This window comes from Polyodon spathula, chromosome 5 (genome assembly GCF_017654505.1).
Source record: "Polyodon spathula isolate WHYD16114869_AA chromosome 5, ASM1765450v1, whole genome shotgun sequence".
Lineage (NCBI taxonomy): Eukaryota > Metazoa > Chordata > Actinopteri > Acipenseriformes > Polyodontidae > Polyodon > Polyodon spathula.
Window position 1 is genome coordinate 59,886,132 of NC_054538.1, and position 18,421 is coordinate 59,904,552.

The window sequence follows — 18,421 nt, forward strand, 5'->3', positions numbered from 1 at the left end:
TGAAGTTATAATTTCCATGAATCAGACCAATTGCTACTGAAATAAGAAGGGCCTTGAACCTCATAAACTCTGTATTCTGTAGTTGTGTTTGATGTACTTTGGTGTGATATCATGCCTATATTTGATTTATAAGTTATTTTATTGTTTTTTTTTTTTTTATGTAAATCTTCAAGGGTGCTGTATAAGAACAGCTTTGAAGCTGTCTTTAATAAGGACCTGCATCACCTAATGTGGGTCATATTATGATTGAATGAATGTGTTTTTGAAAAAGGCACACCTCTACAAGGCACAGCAGTAGAGAAGCAACAAAATCCCCTTTGTGCAGTACCTTAGAATTTTTGTTTTAATGCCATACAATTGGGTGGCATTCTGATTTTTTTTCTGATACCAATATCCTCAATATCCGCAGCACAGAATTGAAATTTAATCTGCGCCAAAAATCGAAGGACTGGGTTTATGATGGGAATTTTAACAACAAGTGACACAAAAATAAATATTTACTATGAAGTTGTTTCATTTAAAAATGAATGCAAAGTAGGATAAATTAAAATGAGCAACATTGCACAAGTGATCCTTCAAAGGATAAAACAAAGAATGTGGCAATAGTCAAGGTCATTTCTGCAAATATACCCTATGGTAGTTCCATTAAAGATGAAACAACTTACATTGTAAATATTTATTTTTTGTATGCAACTTGTTGGTAAAATTCCAGTCCTTTGCCCACTCCTTCTCTTCCCTAGCCCCTCTGTGATGGAACCAGCTACCGGAGAACTTCAGGACTGCTCTGTCTCTCACTGCCTTCCACCACCTCCTCAAGACCCAACTGTTTAGATTGCATTTGTAGATCTCTTGATCTACCCCTTCTACTATGTACTGGACTTGCCTGACCTAACCACCATGTTACTGGAACCTCAGCTCTTGCACTGTTGCACTACTAATATGTCATTGCAGATATACATTGTTGTAATCCTTACTTGTTGCTTCCTAGTTCATATTGTGTTTTAGTAGTATTATTTGCACTTACTGTAAACTATGCTGTATTGAAATATTAATCTTGCATTGCAAAACTGTACTGCCCTATAACACAAGTTGCCTTGCATAAAGGCTTCTGCCAAATAAATAAATACAAATAAAATGAAGTTAATGCAGATCTGCTCAGATTGGCAGGAAGTTGTTCTGATGCGCAGCTGAGAACAATCACAGCAGGTAAACTTCCACTTCTCAAGTGAAGAAGCTTGCTGAATATTCAGCAAGACTGGAAAGACATACACGTATCCTCGACCATACTTTATGTGGGTGACCTAATATGTCTTTGGGCCAATGATGTCATGCTATCATCTAAAAAACTTGAGACAATCAACAGCACATAAACTGTAATACATCAATAGAAAGGAATAGGTTTGCCGAGACAAAAATAGAATGGCTGATAAAACACAATTATGACAACATAAGCCCTTTATTTGTTTTCTCACTGTGTGTATAAAATAGTGTTGGATTGTAATTTATCCTGCTTTTGCTGGCTTTGGAAAATAATAAGGGGGACAAAATAATGTTTATGGAGATATGTCTACATATATATAAATGGAGTTACAGGAAAAACTTTTTTTGTTGTTTATACTGTAGCTGATTATAATACAATACATAAATGCTTCAAAAAGCTCCCTCATTGTTTATGAATCTACACCAAATGCTTTAATTATTGCACAGGTTTGAAAAGATATTCACGTTAAAAAAAGTTGTTTTTTGTTTTGTAACAAATATTAAAACATAGTTAGTATTAATTTGTGTTTTATGAGTCTCAGCAATTGATAAACCAAAGGTAATCTTTGTAGACATTTTAAAGTTACTGTGGACTGAGGTACAAAACTACGAGAAATGCTTCTTAGAATTAAATACATAACTTTTAAAGATAACAGTTACATATTATTATTGAATCATTGGTGAAGATATAAAAATAAACTATCACACTTTTTAGAAAACACAGATACACACTAATGGTGTTCCAATAATCTTTACAAATGTATCACTGTATTGATCAAATTAACATATACATTAATAAATTAATAAATAGTTACAAATGCATTATAATATATTTCATCCAACTGTTTCATTAACCACTAATAATAATAATCTCTTCTGTAGTTTTGTATCATTACCACATATACATAAAGCACACACATCTATAACATAAAACACCATTCTCTAAAAATACAGTGCTGGAAAATTGAAAAGGGAATACACTATAGCTAATATATTCCAAATAATGGCTCGTTTATTTTCTGCCCTGAAAATAATATTCTGTCCTTTAATTTAGGATTTCCTATTTGCCTCTTTCTTGCCAAGCCAATAAGCACACAGTGGTACAGTGTATGAAATGGAGGAATTCTCCAGGGTGCTGAAGCAGGGGGCTCAGCATCTGGAAGTGAAGGTTTACCCGGAGTAAAGAACCAACCAACGACACCCGCGCAAGCTTATTGGTTGAAACCTGGTGGGCCGTCAATCACGAAAACCTCCACTAACTCGCTGATGAATTATAGATGAAAGGAAGCTGAAATGCAGATTTGGTGCCAAACACGAACACACTACACACAATCACATTTCATAGACGGACCATTTAACTTACACAGCTTCATCCACAGCTAGATGCATACAGAAAAGCGTTAATTTCAAGTGAGCAGCCGTCTGCAGCCTTTATTGCATCCACAACATTCACATTAGCGAAAAACCATGCGAGGATTTAATAAGGATGGCACTGCAGTCATCCTTGTTTTGCTTAATTTAATTCTTTTTGAAACAGCAGATGTAGAGAAGGCGATCTACACCAATCATTTCTTGGTTCAATTGCATGAAGGGGAAGACGTAGCCAAGCAAGTTGCGGCAGATCACGGTTTTAACAGTGGCAAAAAGGTAAGATAAATACAGTAAAACCGCCACATGTGTGTGTAGTGTTTAGAGAAAAAAAAACACATTGATATGTAATAATTGAAATAGCATGTAAATATAATATACTGAAAGTATCTTATTGTCTCATACCTGAAGTAAACACCGTTGTTCTGATGCTTTGCATTCCTTTTTTTTGTTCTGCCAGCCTTCAGTCTCTAATAACTTGATCTATCTCACTTTCGCATACTGTATTTTTCAGTGCTCCTCAATCTGTTCCCTTGTTAGAGAAAACGTATTTACACAACAGACGTGTTATGCCAATCTTGCACAACAAATAATAATCGCTAATGATTAATAGTGACAATGTTAGAACAGTGTTGCCTAAGTGAAGACAATCCATCATCTCTCATCAATAGTCAGCTATAAACTAATGACTTGCAAGTGGATCATCCAACACTAAAACGTGTACTTGCATCGTAGTTGTCAATTCCCCTTTAACTGGCTACTCTAAATACTTTCTAGGCTATATATGTTTGTTTTAGGTACGCTTCTGCTGAGTAACACTTTGCAACGTTACTGTCCACGTTACACATCCCTGAACAAGATTACAGAAACTAAATGGTTGTACGGTATTTTTAAAAATCCGATGCGATACTGACCAAACATTTAATTTATTAAAACAAAAAATAAATACGAGTAAGTTGTTTTGTCTATGTAAATATTGCATACGTGAATAGTTTTCTATGTTAACGGGGTAAAGGTGTAGTTTTTGTTGAATAATGTATATAGTGTGTTATTGTGTGTGCATTAACAAACATAGTTCCCTCTTCAACATGTTATGTTTGATTGTGGTAAGGTTGGCCTCCATTATTTTATAAATGTAGTTAATTATTGCAAGTATAGAATCATGATTACTAAATTACATGTGAAGTTCCTTGTCCTTGAGTCCTGACCAGCTCAGACATATTCTTTGAAAAGAACACTGATTTTCCTTTTAAATATCACCATTTATGACATTCAGTCAAAAGAAGCCATAGGATAGCCATGACGCCAGTAGTTCAGCACATGATCCACAAAGTACAATCTTTCTGCTGTTTTACACATTTTTATTTGTTTATTTGTTTTTCTTTTAGAAAGCATTGAGCATTTTTCAGATCATGCATTTATCAAGCTTGTCAAGCAATTTACATGATTCATGACAGATTCATAGAAATTCCACAATTCTTTTATGTCAGATGCAGATACAAGAACTGAGAGCAGGGTTATCTATAATCACCCTATGTAACCAATGAAGGTTTTTTTTTCATGCTATATCTCAACATCACCTTGCAGTCATACATGACATGTTCATCTTTCTTAACTTAAAAGCTTATATATGGTACACTATCTTTCACTGTTGAGTGTTAATTTTCTCCAAAATAAAAAAAATAAATATATAAATAGAAAAAAAAACACTTCTTCAGTTTTTGACAAAATAATTATAAATAATAGAAGCAGTTACAAATCTTAAACAAAATGGTTACATGTTGATTTATTAATGCAGGTCAGAGTATCAAAATTATGTCATGTTATTCTTTAACATCCACATCAGCATAAAAAAAGATGAATTAAAACAACCCTTCTTTCTACAGAATTCTGTTGCTCATCTGTAAATGACTACTTACTGTAATGTGTTCTGTTACTGCACCTGTAATCAGAGTTTATGCAGTTTATGTTTGCATTTTCAATTGGTCATTGTTTGGAATAATAGAGAAACACAACAAGCCTAAACCAAAACCAAGTTACGATAAACCATTAAAAATAAATGACATTTACAAGCTACTGAGTATATTTATGAAATAAAGTCGCGTTTATTATTTCCCTTCATGAAAATGTGCATTAAAAGGGATTACAATTGGTTTCTATGTATAGAAAACATGTAAACTGTGGCAGTTCCTAATACCTCTGCCTTAGTAGGGGAGGCTGGGGATAACTTGTAGCAATCACTATTGCAAAATTAATTAACATGTGTCAGTTTTTTGTTATATTTGCATGGACTACTCTCCTCTATGTTTGAGTTTTATACGTTTTAATTTATGTGATATTGCTTCCACTGGGTTCATTTTCAAGTACCTTCAGCTGAGTATGTTATTGATTTATTTATTTTCTGCATTTTTATTTTTATTTTTATAATGTACAAAGTAGCCAATGGCACTGGAGGGTAATATTTAGACTTAGTAATTTACTTTATACCACAGTGAAACACAAAATGTCTGAGTTTGATGAAATCTGTTGAAGAACCTTACATTGAAATATAACATAGCATTTGCAGAGAGATTTATACCTTCAAAATACATTTTTGTATGCTATTTAGATTAAAAATTTAGAATATTGTATGTTACCCTAAGGTTAAATAGGAAACTAGGAAAACAATTTTATGAAAATAAGGTTTCTACACAACAATAGCAGATAGATATATTTAAAATGACTACCGCTACCTCTTTTAGTGATTTTTTAAATTTTATATAGCACTTCCTGTTTGCATGCCTTTTAAAGTCACTGAAACCCAATTTGCTGAGAGAATATTAGACTACTGTTATTACAGATGTGTGTTTTGAAATGGCCACAATGTAAGAATAGTGTGAGATGCTGTACAGTACATTTACTGTAGCCTATACTAAAATGCCAAGTTGTATTGTACATGTTTCTAACCAAGATGAAATACTTCAGTAGTTAGTTATCTGAATACTGTGGGCTCTGTTTTAATTTGCTGCTGTGGCACTATTGTGGGACTGCAAACTAATGTAATTTACACTCCAGACATTCTGAGTGACTCTGTCATCTTTTTATTTCAGCTCCCTTTTGCGGAAGGACTATTCCATTTTTATCACAATGCCATTCCAAAAGCAAGGAGAAGACGCAGCCTTCAGCATATGCAACGCCTTGAAAAGGACCCAAGGGTAAGCCTTGCCGCTGATAATAATTCTCCACCATTCACTGGGTTCCTATAGCAACCACACTGTATATGGTCAGTTAATTAGGGAGAGTGACAACAGCTAATTTCTGGCTTGTTCCTATAGCTTGTAGATTTCTGTAACAGGAAATATGAAACCTGGGACTACCTGGTTAATCTAATTTCTACACATTTTTAGAATGTGTCACTTTTATACATATTTTTGATTATTATAACTGTCTTTTAAAATACAGAAAGGTCAAATTTATTGGCATGATTGCAAATAATAAAATGGCATAGTCGTTAGATATCACAGCTAGGGCATTTTATCTACTAATAAGAAATATTCATAATGAAATTAATTAATTGGATTTCAAACTGTGACAGGCTTCAAATTTAGGGTAAGGCAACTGTAATATAATTGTTATCTTTATGAGTAGTGTAATGTATTTATACCACAAGAGTGGGTATATCTAGCATATGATACATTTTTGCTATTACACTTCAGTGGGAAACAATGAATAGGATAACATGAGTGGGGATAATATAAGTGGATTAACATGCTTACCGGGATTAGTTTGAAAGTATATTTGCTAATATTCCAATCCAGTGGTGTATTGTTTTTTTTAACAACTTTAAAATATCTGAATAATTTCAAATTTATTTTGTTGTTTTGATTTGGACTCCTTGAGAACAAGTTTATTCAAGAAACGCCAGCTACCGATCTGCCTGAGTTATCCAAACAGCCTGTAGACCCCTCATTAACACCAATAATGGTAGGAAACAAGAGAGACTGCAAACTGACAGACTGAGCTCCAGGTTCTATCTATAAAGTCGGTTGCGAAGAGGTCATATACTGGGTTCGAAATGAATCCACATTGAAGCATAGTTGACAAAGAAAGTAAAACTCCGCCAGGTAAAATATTCCCTGCATTAACTTATTTAATATAAAAAATGTACAAATGTAAATACATAGTTGTGTTGTATAGAAGGATGTCCTTAAACCATTCTCCCCTGTCAGGGCTCATGATTTACTGGGACATCCTCCTGTGGCAAATAAAAACCATATATTACGAAATAAAAACCATATATTACGAGCGATCATCAGTACCCTCTATAGTTAAAAGGCAGTAATTTATAGTACTTTCATTTATAGTACTTTCATTTTTTGAGGGGCTATTGAAAGTACATCATTTATAGTACTTTCATTTTTTGAGGGGCTATTGAAGCCACTGCCAGGATCGAGACAGGGTAATTATGCATCCGAGGTACCCTCCTAAAGGGTTGTTATGGTAGTAAGTAAGGAAAGATGTGGTCAACTGAGCAGGGATGACCAGCTGGTATCGGTAACAATCTTTCGTTAAATGGATCCGGCGATACAGGAAACCCTGTTGGCGTATAAAGGAAATGCATGAATCTGAACCGTGTCGTCATGCAACATGCCTGTGTAATGGACAAAATAGTTGGATCACTGCTCTGCCCCGCACCTCCCTCCCCCCAGTGAAAAAGGACAAAATATGCTGTAGACTTAAACATGACAAATATATATGACTGTGGAAACAGTAAAATGATGATTATTAACACATACTAAGTCATACATTTTCTTATAAGCTCATTTCACATTACAGCGACTGGCCAGAAAATCAAACTTAATAAAATGAGAAAATTCACTAGCCTGCAATGAACTGTATGCAATTTTAAAAGGATCTTAGTGACTTCACAATACTGGGGCTCATTTCTATATACCAGTTAGTGTTTCCATAAACCAACAGCCAAATGAGTTGATCGTATTACCTCTCGAATTCCACCAACACCACTTTACTTCCAGTATAAATATGACAGGTGGATCAAAGACACGTTTCCGGGAGGTGAAAGTGGAAAAACGTGGGTCATGTAATGAATGCAGTTTATTTAACAGATCGGCAGAGACAACTCCAGCGACAGAGAGCTTCAGCTAATGTAAACTTCAGCAGAAGATGTGTCTGTATCATATTTGATGGGGTTTCAGATCAAGACATTATAGCGAGGTAGCACTTGAAAAGAGAAGATATTCAACAGCTTTTCACATTTCTCGACCCGTTTGTTGACCGGCCGTCAAAAAGACACCATGCCCTGTCGACAGAAGTGCAGGTACTGGTCACATTCCGATTGCTTGCCAGTGGTTCATTTCAGAAAGTACTGGGAGACACATTGATTATAAGCAAGGCATCAGTGTGCTGCTTAATTGAAAATGTCACCACCAACCTTAACGAGCATGCTTCACAATACATTATTAAGTGGCCAACTATACCAGAGCTACAATGTATCAAAGAAAGGTTTTATGACATCTGTGGATTTTCTAATGTAGTTGGAGTGGTAGATGGTACACAAATCCAAATAAAGGCACCACGTGATGATGAACACCACTATGTGTGTCACAAAGAATACCATTCCTTGAGTGTTCAGATAATATGCAACCACCAACTCAATTGCGGTGTGAAAGACATTGGAGAGGAAGGTGGCTTCCAAGGTGGCTGGCTATTGGGAGACAGTGGATATCCTCTTCTTCCATTCCTTTTAACACCAATACAAACACCAACATCAAGAGCAGAGGAAAAATACAACACTGCCCATGCAAAATCTAGCCAAGTTATTGAAAACTGCATAGGAGCCCTAAAAATGCACTTTAGACTGCTAAACACATCTGGTGGTGCTCTACAATATTCACCTGAAAAGTGTGTGAAGATAATTATAGTGGCATATGTACTTCATAACATAGTCCAGCAGAGCAATATGAAACTAGAAGATATTGAAGATGAGCAGCTTGAACAACATGACCAGCCTGCACATGTGCCTGAAAGTTCTTAAGGGCGCCAAGTTTGACATACATTAATTCAGGAAAAATACTCTTAACCTTAATCCGTCGCCAGACACATATTACCATTGTGTTAAAGAAAAAGTGGAAAAAGTATGCAGTTCCCTTATAAAAAAGTAGTATACTTCATTTAGTTTTAGTTTTCTTTTGAATTGCTGCAATACAAAGCAAAGAATCCCTAAGGATTGTTAAGACTATACAGAATGTTTTTGCAACTATATGTTTAAATGTAGCCTTATGGCATAGTTTGGGGGACTCTGTAAAAGGCCCTCACCTGCTTTCCTCTCTCTATCTCAGCCAGTTATCCCGAAACCACGCTGTCCTGTCCTTTCTGATCATATTCGGCTAGGGGAAAGGAAGCGGCCGCATTTTCGGTATATCCGCTTTTGGACGGGGGATGACTTGGCAGCTGTCCCCCCAGCTGCTCCCAATAACTGGCATTGTGCTCTCGCCGGTTTCTGGGTGGGGTTTGTGGAGCGCCGGGGATCCCCTCTGGCTGTACTATCTGTCAATCTCTCTTTCTTCCCTATTTAAGCCGTGCACTATTTCCTGCTCTTGTCTTTCGTTTTGTGTTGGTCCTCCTCCTCCTCTTCTTCTTTTCTTCCTTCACTGCATTGTCTGCACTGGGCTTCTGGGGGGAAGAGAGTCTCACTCCTCTGGCCGGGCCTGGCTCCGCCGCCCAAGTTCCTCTTAGGTCAGAGGGGACCCCCGGCCACACCTGTTCTTTCGCAGCTCGTGCGCCTTAGCCTCAGCGATGCTCTAATTTATACTCCTTTCTCTTAACCCTCTCCCCTTTTCATCCAGGTCCCGTGGGCATCCAGCGGATGCCCAGCCCTCACTTCATGGCTCACGTCTGATTGAGGTCAGTTCTTTGGACGGGACCTGTCTAGATCTTTTTCTTTTCCAGGTCCGGGTACCTTTCAATTGTTTTTCGGCAGCATCTGCTATTCCCTTTGCAACCTGTAAATACTCCTTCTGTATAACCTCTTCTTGCTTCAATGCCAACATTTCTTCTTTTATTTGTCATTTTCTCTTTTCTATTTGAAGCCGGGCTTTCTCTGTTTCCACTTTGTCGGCACTGCAGCTGCACACGTTCAGTCTCGATGGATGTATTGATGCTGCTGCTCTTCGGCATCCTGCTCCCCCTCCTTTCCCTTCTGAAATATAGATAATGCATTATTTTCCATTGACCTATGAAACACTTACCCTCTTAAGCCTTCTCATGTAATAGACACTACTACAGTTCTTAAATACTTAAATGAAAATAAATACGTCTGGGGATCAACTGCCTCCCCCATTCGTCTGCTATCAGCTGGGACATGAGATGGCAAAGTGTCACATCCACCTGGAACACCATCAATGGTAGATGTCCCCACAATTTGAATTCCTCTCTCTTCTTCTGCAGATAGAATGTAGCAGGGTGGGGACCCTCCACTTGTTTTCTCTCTCTCACGTCTCCACTGCTGATGTTTTTTGCAGGTCACACTACTATTTCTTTTTTGCTTGCATCCACGTTGTAGTCCTCCCAGTACTGACAGCACTCACTTTATTCGCTATCTCTGTCCATTTAATCTTTTTTGCTAAAAAAGTTATTTTGTTGTTCAGTTTCAAACATAACAATTCCTATTTATTCTCAACTTCATCTAACAGCACCTGTAAGCTGGGTCTGCTAAGATGCTTACTTTTTTGGCCATTTTTTTCAATATGTGGAACCGTGCTTCCACTATATTACACCACCATCCCTCGTCTCCAAACACATAACACAAATTCCCTTTACCAGATTCCCATAATGCAAATTAATATCCTTTTATTTAAAACAAGTGTCATATGGGTTCTGCAGGTGTAATTACTATGTGGTAATATATAACAATTTAACTAAAACACTATGTAATAACTAAAATTCGGTGTAAATGGTGCACTTCCAAATGACTGCATCACATGGGTATATAGACATTTACATAAAGGGTAGTTTAAAATGTGTTTTAGGACATTTAATACAGTAGTATATGTCTCTTTCATCAATAGTTATACACATGAATGCAATTTCCCTGATCATTCAAAGTTGTGCTGTGTAATTGACCTATTTGCCAGGTTGCTATTCATCATATTCAAACACTACAGCAATTAAGATCCGACAGGTATATAGAAACACACGAGAACCGCTTTCAGAGGTGAAAAGTGGTTGAAAGACTTGCCATTTTTACACATACGACATTGTGATATAGAAACGAGTCCCTGGCCTCTCAACAAAGTGGTTGCATTGACCAAGGTGTCCTACTAGAAGGTCTCCCAGGTGTTCCAGGAATGGTGGCTATTGCAAAAACCACCACTGAAGAATATAATTCTGGTTCCAAGTATGTCATAACAGATCAAGACAGCAGATGTAGCAATGTAATGACAAGCAACAGGCTTGTGCTCTAGTGGCCCAAATCACAGAACCTTGAACACTGGACAAGACACATCTGTTTCCAGACAAAAAGAAATTGTCAGATGCTACATGGTGCTACACACTAATAAAGTTGTTCTCTTATTTTTTGGCCAATTCGATGCATGTTTCCAACTGTGAAAATGTGGTAAAGGTTAGAGATGATTAATTGTCTTATAATTAGTCCCCTTCTATGTTATTTCCCTGCTAGACAATGACATCACAATCATGACCATCAAACATGTAGTCAAGCAAAGAGGCTATATACTTAAAAAACTATTTTTCTTATACATTTATTGACGACCACGTCACAAGATCTGATATTTGTAGTTTGAGGGATTTAGAAGTTACTGGTATTGCCATTTATTTTTAGCAACTTTGGTTTGGATATGTTGAGACTAGAGTACAGTCGAAGGCTGTTTTATCTTTTGAAAGACATGTAATATTGCATTACAAAATATATTGTTTACCTATGCTCTTAATTGTAAATATTCAAAAAATTGTAAGTTCATATTAAATTCTCATTTTCTAAATGAGGTTACTGCAATACTAAAACAAACCTTTAAAGTAATAAACACAAAACTGTTCTAAATATTATTTGGTTATTGTTTTTTGTCATGTATTCGGCATGTGGTAATACAGCACTATACATGATTTGCCTTGTAATCCACATATTGAATACATCCACAGATTACCTCAGAGTAATGGGGAATGCACACATCACTATACACCAGACCTATATTTATCATTACTAGGTGCGCAAGTATTCCCTTCTAAACTGTGCATGCGCACATTTGAACAGAAATTGTGTGATTTATCAACACAGATGTTTGCGAGATTGCAGCAGGGCTGAAGAAACATTAGCTCTAATCAACATTTGGGCCAATGGTTCAATCCAGAGAAGTTTGATTGGTAGCGTCCTTAACAACCTGGTTCCGGGGCATTTATACACACATTGTGCACTTGAATCTGTCACTCAGGTCAACCCTACTTTATCAAAAGCAGTGTGAAATCACGTAGCTGACCCACATGACACCGGGCCTTGACCCAGGTGGGTTCCAACCCGGGTAGAGCATGCCACTGTAAAAAGGGCTTTAGAGACCTACTGGACTTGCAACAGTCAGATGGAGATGTTATTATTTTCCAGTTCACTTTGTAGTTCATGAGACAAATCCCATGTAAATTCTGAAACGAGAATATACATTTTGTGGAAGTGTTATTTTATGTCAGTGTAAATTATTATGGCTTCAACACTTCTGTTATTACTATTTTCCTTCCTGTCTGTATCAGCCCTAGTTGGGGTTTAATGTTATGCATACTAGGCTTCCTAAAACAGCTATCCATTTGTAGTGATAGTATTAATATAATAACTTGCGGTTTCAGCTTCTGTATTAGAGTATATTACAGCTTGCTGTTTCTTTTGAGTTTGAGATGCTCCTTATGTAGGTCTGAGTCACTCAAGTGGTCAGCTGTAAGCACTGTTATACTGGAAAATTACTGCTTGCACAATACTGCATTATAAGCACAATACTGTCTTGCTGCTTATATTTCTTTCTGATACTCTACAATTTATTTCACACTGTGAACGCACCAGGACACTGGCATCTGCTTGTTTGTGATCCCCATTGTATCATGTTTTCCACAGAAATCTATCTGGGTCATTCAGACAGATGCAGTATACTTTTACTGGATGATGGTAATACCCAATGGACATCTTTATATAATGCCTGCAAACAAATTATTGCCTTGACCAACTTCGACATAATACGCTTATTTTTAGCAGGTTTAGTATAAAATAACACTGGGGATATATTTGTTTAGCAATCTGTTTGAAGTGATCCTGGCAGGTGTTGTGGCTTGTACTGCAGGTGCAGGAACTAATTCATCACATTGAAATTCAGAGTAAGGTTGTGCAAAACTGCAAGCTTGAAATGTCAATATGGTCATTTGAAAGTGCCCACATGCAGTTCGGAAGCATTATGGTGTCTAATTGCTTTGTCTATAATCAAAATGCAAGGGAACACTCTGAACTGTTTTTTTTTTAGTTTTTCTTTTTTTACCAAAGGAAACAAATGTTTCCGCTACTCTATGAATAATATTAGGGGTTATGGAATAAAACAAGAACTGGGGTAAAATTGAAATGTTCTGGTATCTGTACAGAAAGCTGTTGTGCTCCGGGGGGATTCAAGGTAACAAGGTATTATTGCTAACTTCTTAATGTTTTATATTTATTGTAGATACAGATGTAAGTATGTGGTATGGCCAAAACAATTCTTGGTGGCCAAAACCAATTATATATAATGATTTATTGAGGAACAGCTAAATGTTTGCATCACCTAGAATTTTAGGATGGAGACATAATAAAAAAATAAAAAAAAAATTAAAAAAAAAAAATAAAAAAAAAACTATATGAACATAATTTAGATCTTGTATTCAACATCATGTAATCAAAGAAACTACAAAATTATACTGGAAGCCATAACAATAGCTCAGTTAGATTTCGAAATGTCTCATTTTTCAATTGTTGTCAGTTTTTCGTTAAGTATATGGAAAACTAGATAGCGGCATGTAATTCAATATGATAATGTAACATTATTCAGCAGGTTTCATTCGACGTTATGAAGCAGAATTAGTTAATTCTATAGGGTGATGCAAATCTTTTGGCCACAGCTGTAGTATTTGTAAGTAGGAAACAATTGCATGTTTTCTCTTTCAGTACCATCTCTCTTTGACTGTTAATAATAAATATTAATCCTGCCAATGATTTTCTTTTATTAATCACACACACATAGGACTTGAATTGTCAACAGTTTAACTCAACCAAGCCACCACAACCTAAATACAGTCCTAGTGGACATAGTTAGAGACAGGCAGATATAAAATTAGAAACAAAGTAATACATTTATGTAAATCAAGTATAAAACAGACCAATACATACATACTACACACACACACACACACACACACACACAAAGAAACCAAAGACAACTATTTACAAGGTCCACAATCCAGGGGCCACCCTGCTCTTGCGTCAGCTGTCTCTGATTGCTCTGCCCCGCCTCCACTCTGTTACAATATATTGAAACTCTTAATGACATTACTAGATACAGTAAGAAATATAGTGGAGTTAGGGGAAAATAATCTTGATTATAAATGTTGGAGCAGAGTGCTTTATTGACAATACTTTTTGTGTTGGAACGTACTGCACTACATATTTTTCAACTGATTATAAGTCTGAAGAGGAACTGTATTTGACATGCAGCATTTGTTGGTATAGTTGTATTATACATGGAGTTAGAAAGCATTGGGAGCTTAAATTAATGGCCAAATATAAAGTGCTTAATGCAAAAACAAGCATCCACTTAAAATGGCAAGACAAGTATAAGATTTCCTTGTCATAACACTGAATTAAGTGAATTAAATTGTGTCTTCTGTAATTTGGTTATTGACATATTAAATTACATGATGTTATTTAACTTTCCATTTACAACAACACAGTAAAATGTAATTAATGTGATTTGCACATTTATTAATTATGCGGTCCATATAAATCTCAAACCTAACCTAAAATCAAAAGCTGATGTCATTTGTATGAATCAGATCCTGCAGCATCAATGTGATAGAGATATCAGAAAATATGGCACATACAGTATAGCATGTTGCTGCAGTTACACTTTTCACCTGTCTATGCCTACAACAAAACAGGGTCTATTCAATATCTTTGCCAGTGTATAACAGAATTAGTGAGTGAAATCCTGCATCACCAGTTTAATATTGTGTTTCTCTTCACAGCTCTTGTTAAAATAAATAGTATTTGAAAATACTAAACACAAATTCTATGGTCTGAGATGTTTTTATTGCTTATTTGAACTTAATGAACCACTCTGAGCTCAGGTGATACATGGATTCAGCAAACCTGGTGCTGAGCTTGAGGATCGGCTGGCATTCCAGTCATTAGTCTTCAAAACTGCTAAAAACATCTTGCACTACCTTACCTTACCAGAGACCAGAGGTCCTCTACATTTTTAAGCCAAGGGGAAAATTACTTCAAAACGTGCATAGATGGATCATATAGCCTGCTGTCCTTTTACAAGATCTTATGTTTATTTAAATGTAAAATAAAGGGACATCAAAAAAACATTTATCAAATGGTATAAGCAGAGACTAAGAGCAAAGAGAAACAGATTGTATTGAGCCTTGTGAGTGTTCCCAGAAAAGTCTTGCGTGGGACCGTCTTTGAGCTACAGTATTTACATACACCACTCCACAAGTGCCATTTGCCAGAAAGACAAATTTTGGCAGAAATGTTAGCCCACAAAGTGGAGTGTGTGTGTGTGTAAAAAAAAGAGATGAAAGCAATGATATCTTAGACACGAATGAGTCTTCTTTTATTATATACTGTAGTTCTGTTTCAATGAAAGAACCAATTGTACAAAGCCATCTTTAAAATACTGGCTTTTCAAAAATGAATCAGCAATTACATTTCTTAATTGGTTGTAATATTTAGAAAGCTGAAAATCCCATCTTTCTAATTAATTGTCTTGTCAATTGTATCCTAGCTCAAGAAGTATAACTTTGATACATTTAATTAAAGCTGTTGTAGATACTTTAGCAGAATGTGGCATTGAATATGTATCTTCTCATTTTACAAAATCTTGCGATATTCATAAGAGTTGAACTAGTCTAATTATATAGACTAACCGCTAAATTATTATCAAAACTGGCAGCTAAGTAACAAATTAGGATGGCAGTGTGATGCAGGTGCACATTTAATCCACCCCCGTTGTATGAATAATAAAACATTTTAATTATCTTCATATGCGTATTTCTTGGAGAAGTATCTTTGTCCAGGCTGCTAAATTAGCATGTCAGTCTATTTTAGCTTTTCACTTCAGTTCTTTTCAGTTCATTGCTTAGGCTAAATAATGTCTTGAATACTGAACATTTAGTAAAGACCATAAGCTTTTGATGTCACTATTCAGACAATGTTACAACGAGATTCTAATTATAAAAAGAATGCATGCTTTCAAATCCTTTACAAATTATCGAGCCAAGTTACAAAATACACATTTTTAATTTAGTACTGTATTAGTTGGTGTTAAGACTTCCCATAATGGTTTTACTGAATTTAATGACGCATTTGTGATGGTGTGTATTGAAAAACATAACATGTATAGTTTCAAGAATTCTAATATACATTGGAGTGAGCTAATGTGGTAATCTGAGTAAACTCTGAGAATGTACATACAGTGGATTGCAGAAGTATTCACATTTTTCACATTTTGTTGGCACCTGAGCGTACTCCACGACGCTTTCAAATTAGATTTTACATGTAGAATCTACTCAAACCACTCCACATTGATAAAGTAAAAAAATGCATATAGAATATAAATAAGTAAGATTTACAGGGAAAAACAGATTAATCTTAGTTGCATAAGTATTCAACCCCTTTGCTACTGCAGCCCTAAATCAGCTCAGGTGCAAATTATTTGTTTGAAAGGTCACGAAATTAGTGAAATGGTTTCAGCCTGTGTGTACTCAAAGTGGTTTAACTTGTAGATCATTTCCCTCATGTATATAAAGACTTTCAAGCTGCAACTCATAGAGTGAACCAACAAAGCAACCACGGAGACCAAGGAGCTTTCAAAACAAGTCAGGAATAAAGTGGTAGAGAGGCACAGAGCAGGAGAAAGGTACAAGAAAATTTAAAAGGCGCTGATTATCCCTCTCAGCACAGTAAAGACCATCACTAAGAAGTGGAAGATGCATCATACCACCCAGACACTGCCCAGATCAGGTCACTCTCCCAAACTGAGCAGCTGGGCAAGCAGGAAACTGGTTTGGGATGTCACTCTAAAGCCAACAATGACCTTGAGAGATCTGCAAAGTTCTGTGTCTGAGATGGGAGTCAGTGTTCACACATCAACAATAAGCCGGTCCCTACACAAAGCTGGCCTGTATGGACGGTGGCAAGAAAGAAGCCATTACTAGAAAAGCCTCATCTGAAAGCATGTATGGAGTTTGCGAAAAAGCATGAAGATGATACAGCAGACATGTGGAAAAAGGTTTTGTGGTCAGACAAGACAAAAATTGAACTTTTCGGTCTAAATTCCAATCGTCTGGCACAAGTCCCTACACAGCACATCACCCAGTCAACACCATCCCAACTGTCAAGCATTGTGGAGGCAGCACCATGCTATGGGGGTGCTTCTCTTCAGCAGGGACTGGGAAACTTGTCAGAAATTCTTGAGGAAAACCTGTTTGAATCAGACAAAACTCTGAAACTGGGGAAGAAATTCACATTTCAGCAGGACAATGACCCGAAGCACAAAGCCACAGCCACACTGGAGTGGTTGACCAGGAAGATAATTAATGTTCATGAGTGGCCCTGTCAAAGTTATGACTTGAATCCAATTGAAAATTTATGTCGAGACTTGATGATTGCAGAGCATCGATGATCCCCAAAAAACTTATCACTAGACAATTTTCTACCAAGTACAGACTTAAGGGGCTGAATCCTTATACAACCAATACATTTCATTTTGTACATTTTCTTTGCAAGTTTTGCTAACATTTAACCTCCTCATATAACAGCGTTCAGTTTAACCACTACAGCTTTGAATAAAAAAAGTTTGTTTGAAAACTGTGCACACATTATTTGTAATTCAACAAAATGTGACATTATTGGTAGGGGGTGAATACTTCTGCAAACCACTGTAGCTATTTGCTCCTGTTTTTTTGTTTAGTTTTTTTTTTCGTAGTCAGAATTGAGAAAGTAATAATTATCTACCAATTATGTAATCATTTTTAGTGTGGGTGAAACCAGGGTTAACATTATAACAAAATAATCTCTATGGCAGATTAAATTCGTATTTTATAGACACTGGATAAACTTAATATCCTGTTAGGTCATTATCTGTTATATTATAAAATTGCAATGTTTTTAACAGTTATTTAATTTTACTTTTGGTCTATAAAATAAACTTTATACTTTTAAATTGTATCCACTTTTGTTCTGTACTGTAGGTATTTGTATTCCACTGTCCAATACAGTAATGTAAAATTTACAGTAATGTAAATGTTCTATTTGCAATGGTTTCCTGCTTTATGAAAGATTACTAATAATGTACATGTTAAAAAAAAATAAAATAAAACTAAGCCAAAGCCAAAGCCACGCTGGAGTGGTTGAACAAGAAGAGAATTAACGTGGCGAGACTTTGCAGATTGCATTCCATCGAGGATCACCAACAAACTTATCAGAACTGGAGCAATTTTCCCGTGAAGAATGGGCAAAAATTTCACCATCCTACTGTGCAAAGCTAGGAGA

At 36.1% G+C, this 18,421-nt stretch overlaps 1 protein-coding gene across 2 annotated transcripts in view; it reads left to right on the forward strand.

The window, feature by feature from the left end:
• Positions 1-2,471: 2,471 nt before the first annotated feature.
• LOC121316109 (neuroendocrine convertase 2) overlaps positions 2,472-18,421 on the forward strand; it is a 61,884-nt gene continuing 45,934 nt past the window's right edge. The window contains exons 1-2 of one of the 2 annotated variants that reach the window (XM_041250885.1): positions 2,472-2,907; positions 5,718-5,822. In XM_041250885.1, coding sequence (XP_041106819.1) covers positions 2,728-2,907; positions 5,718-5,822 — 285 coding nt within the window. In that variant the 5' untranslated portion in view covers positions 2,472-2,727. The remainder of the gene's footprint in view (positions 2,908-5,717; positions 5,823-18,421) is intronic. The other variant, XM_041250884.1, reaches the window with a different exon arrangement.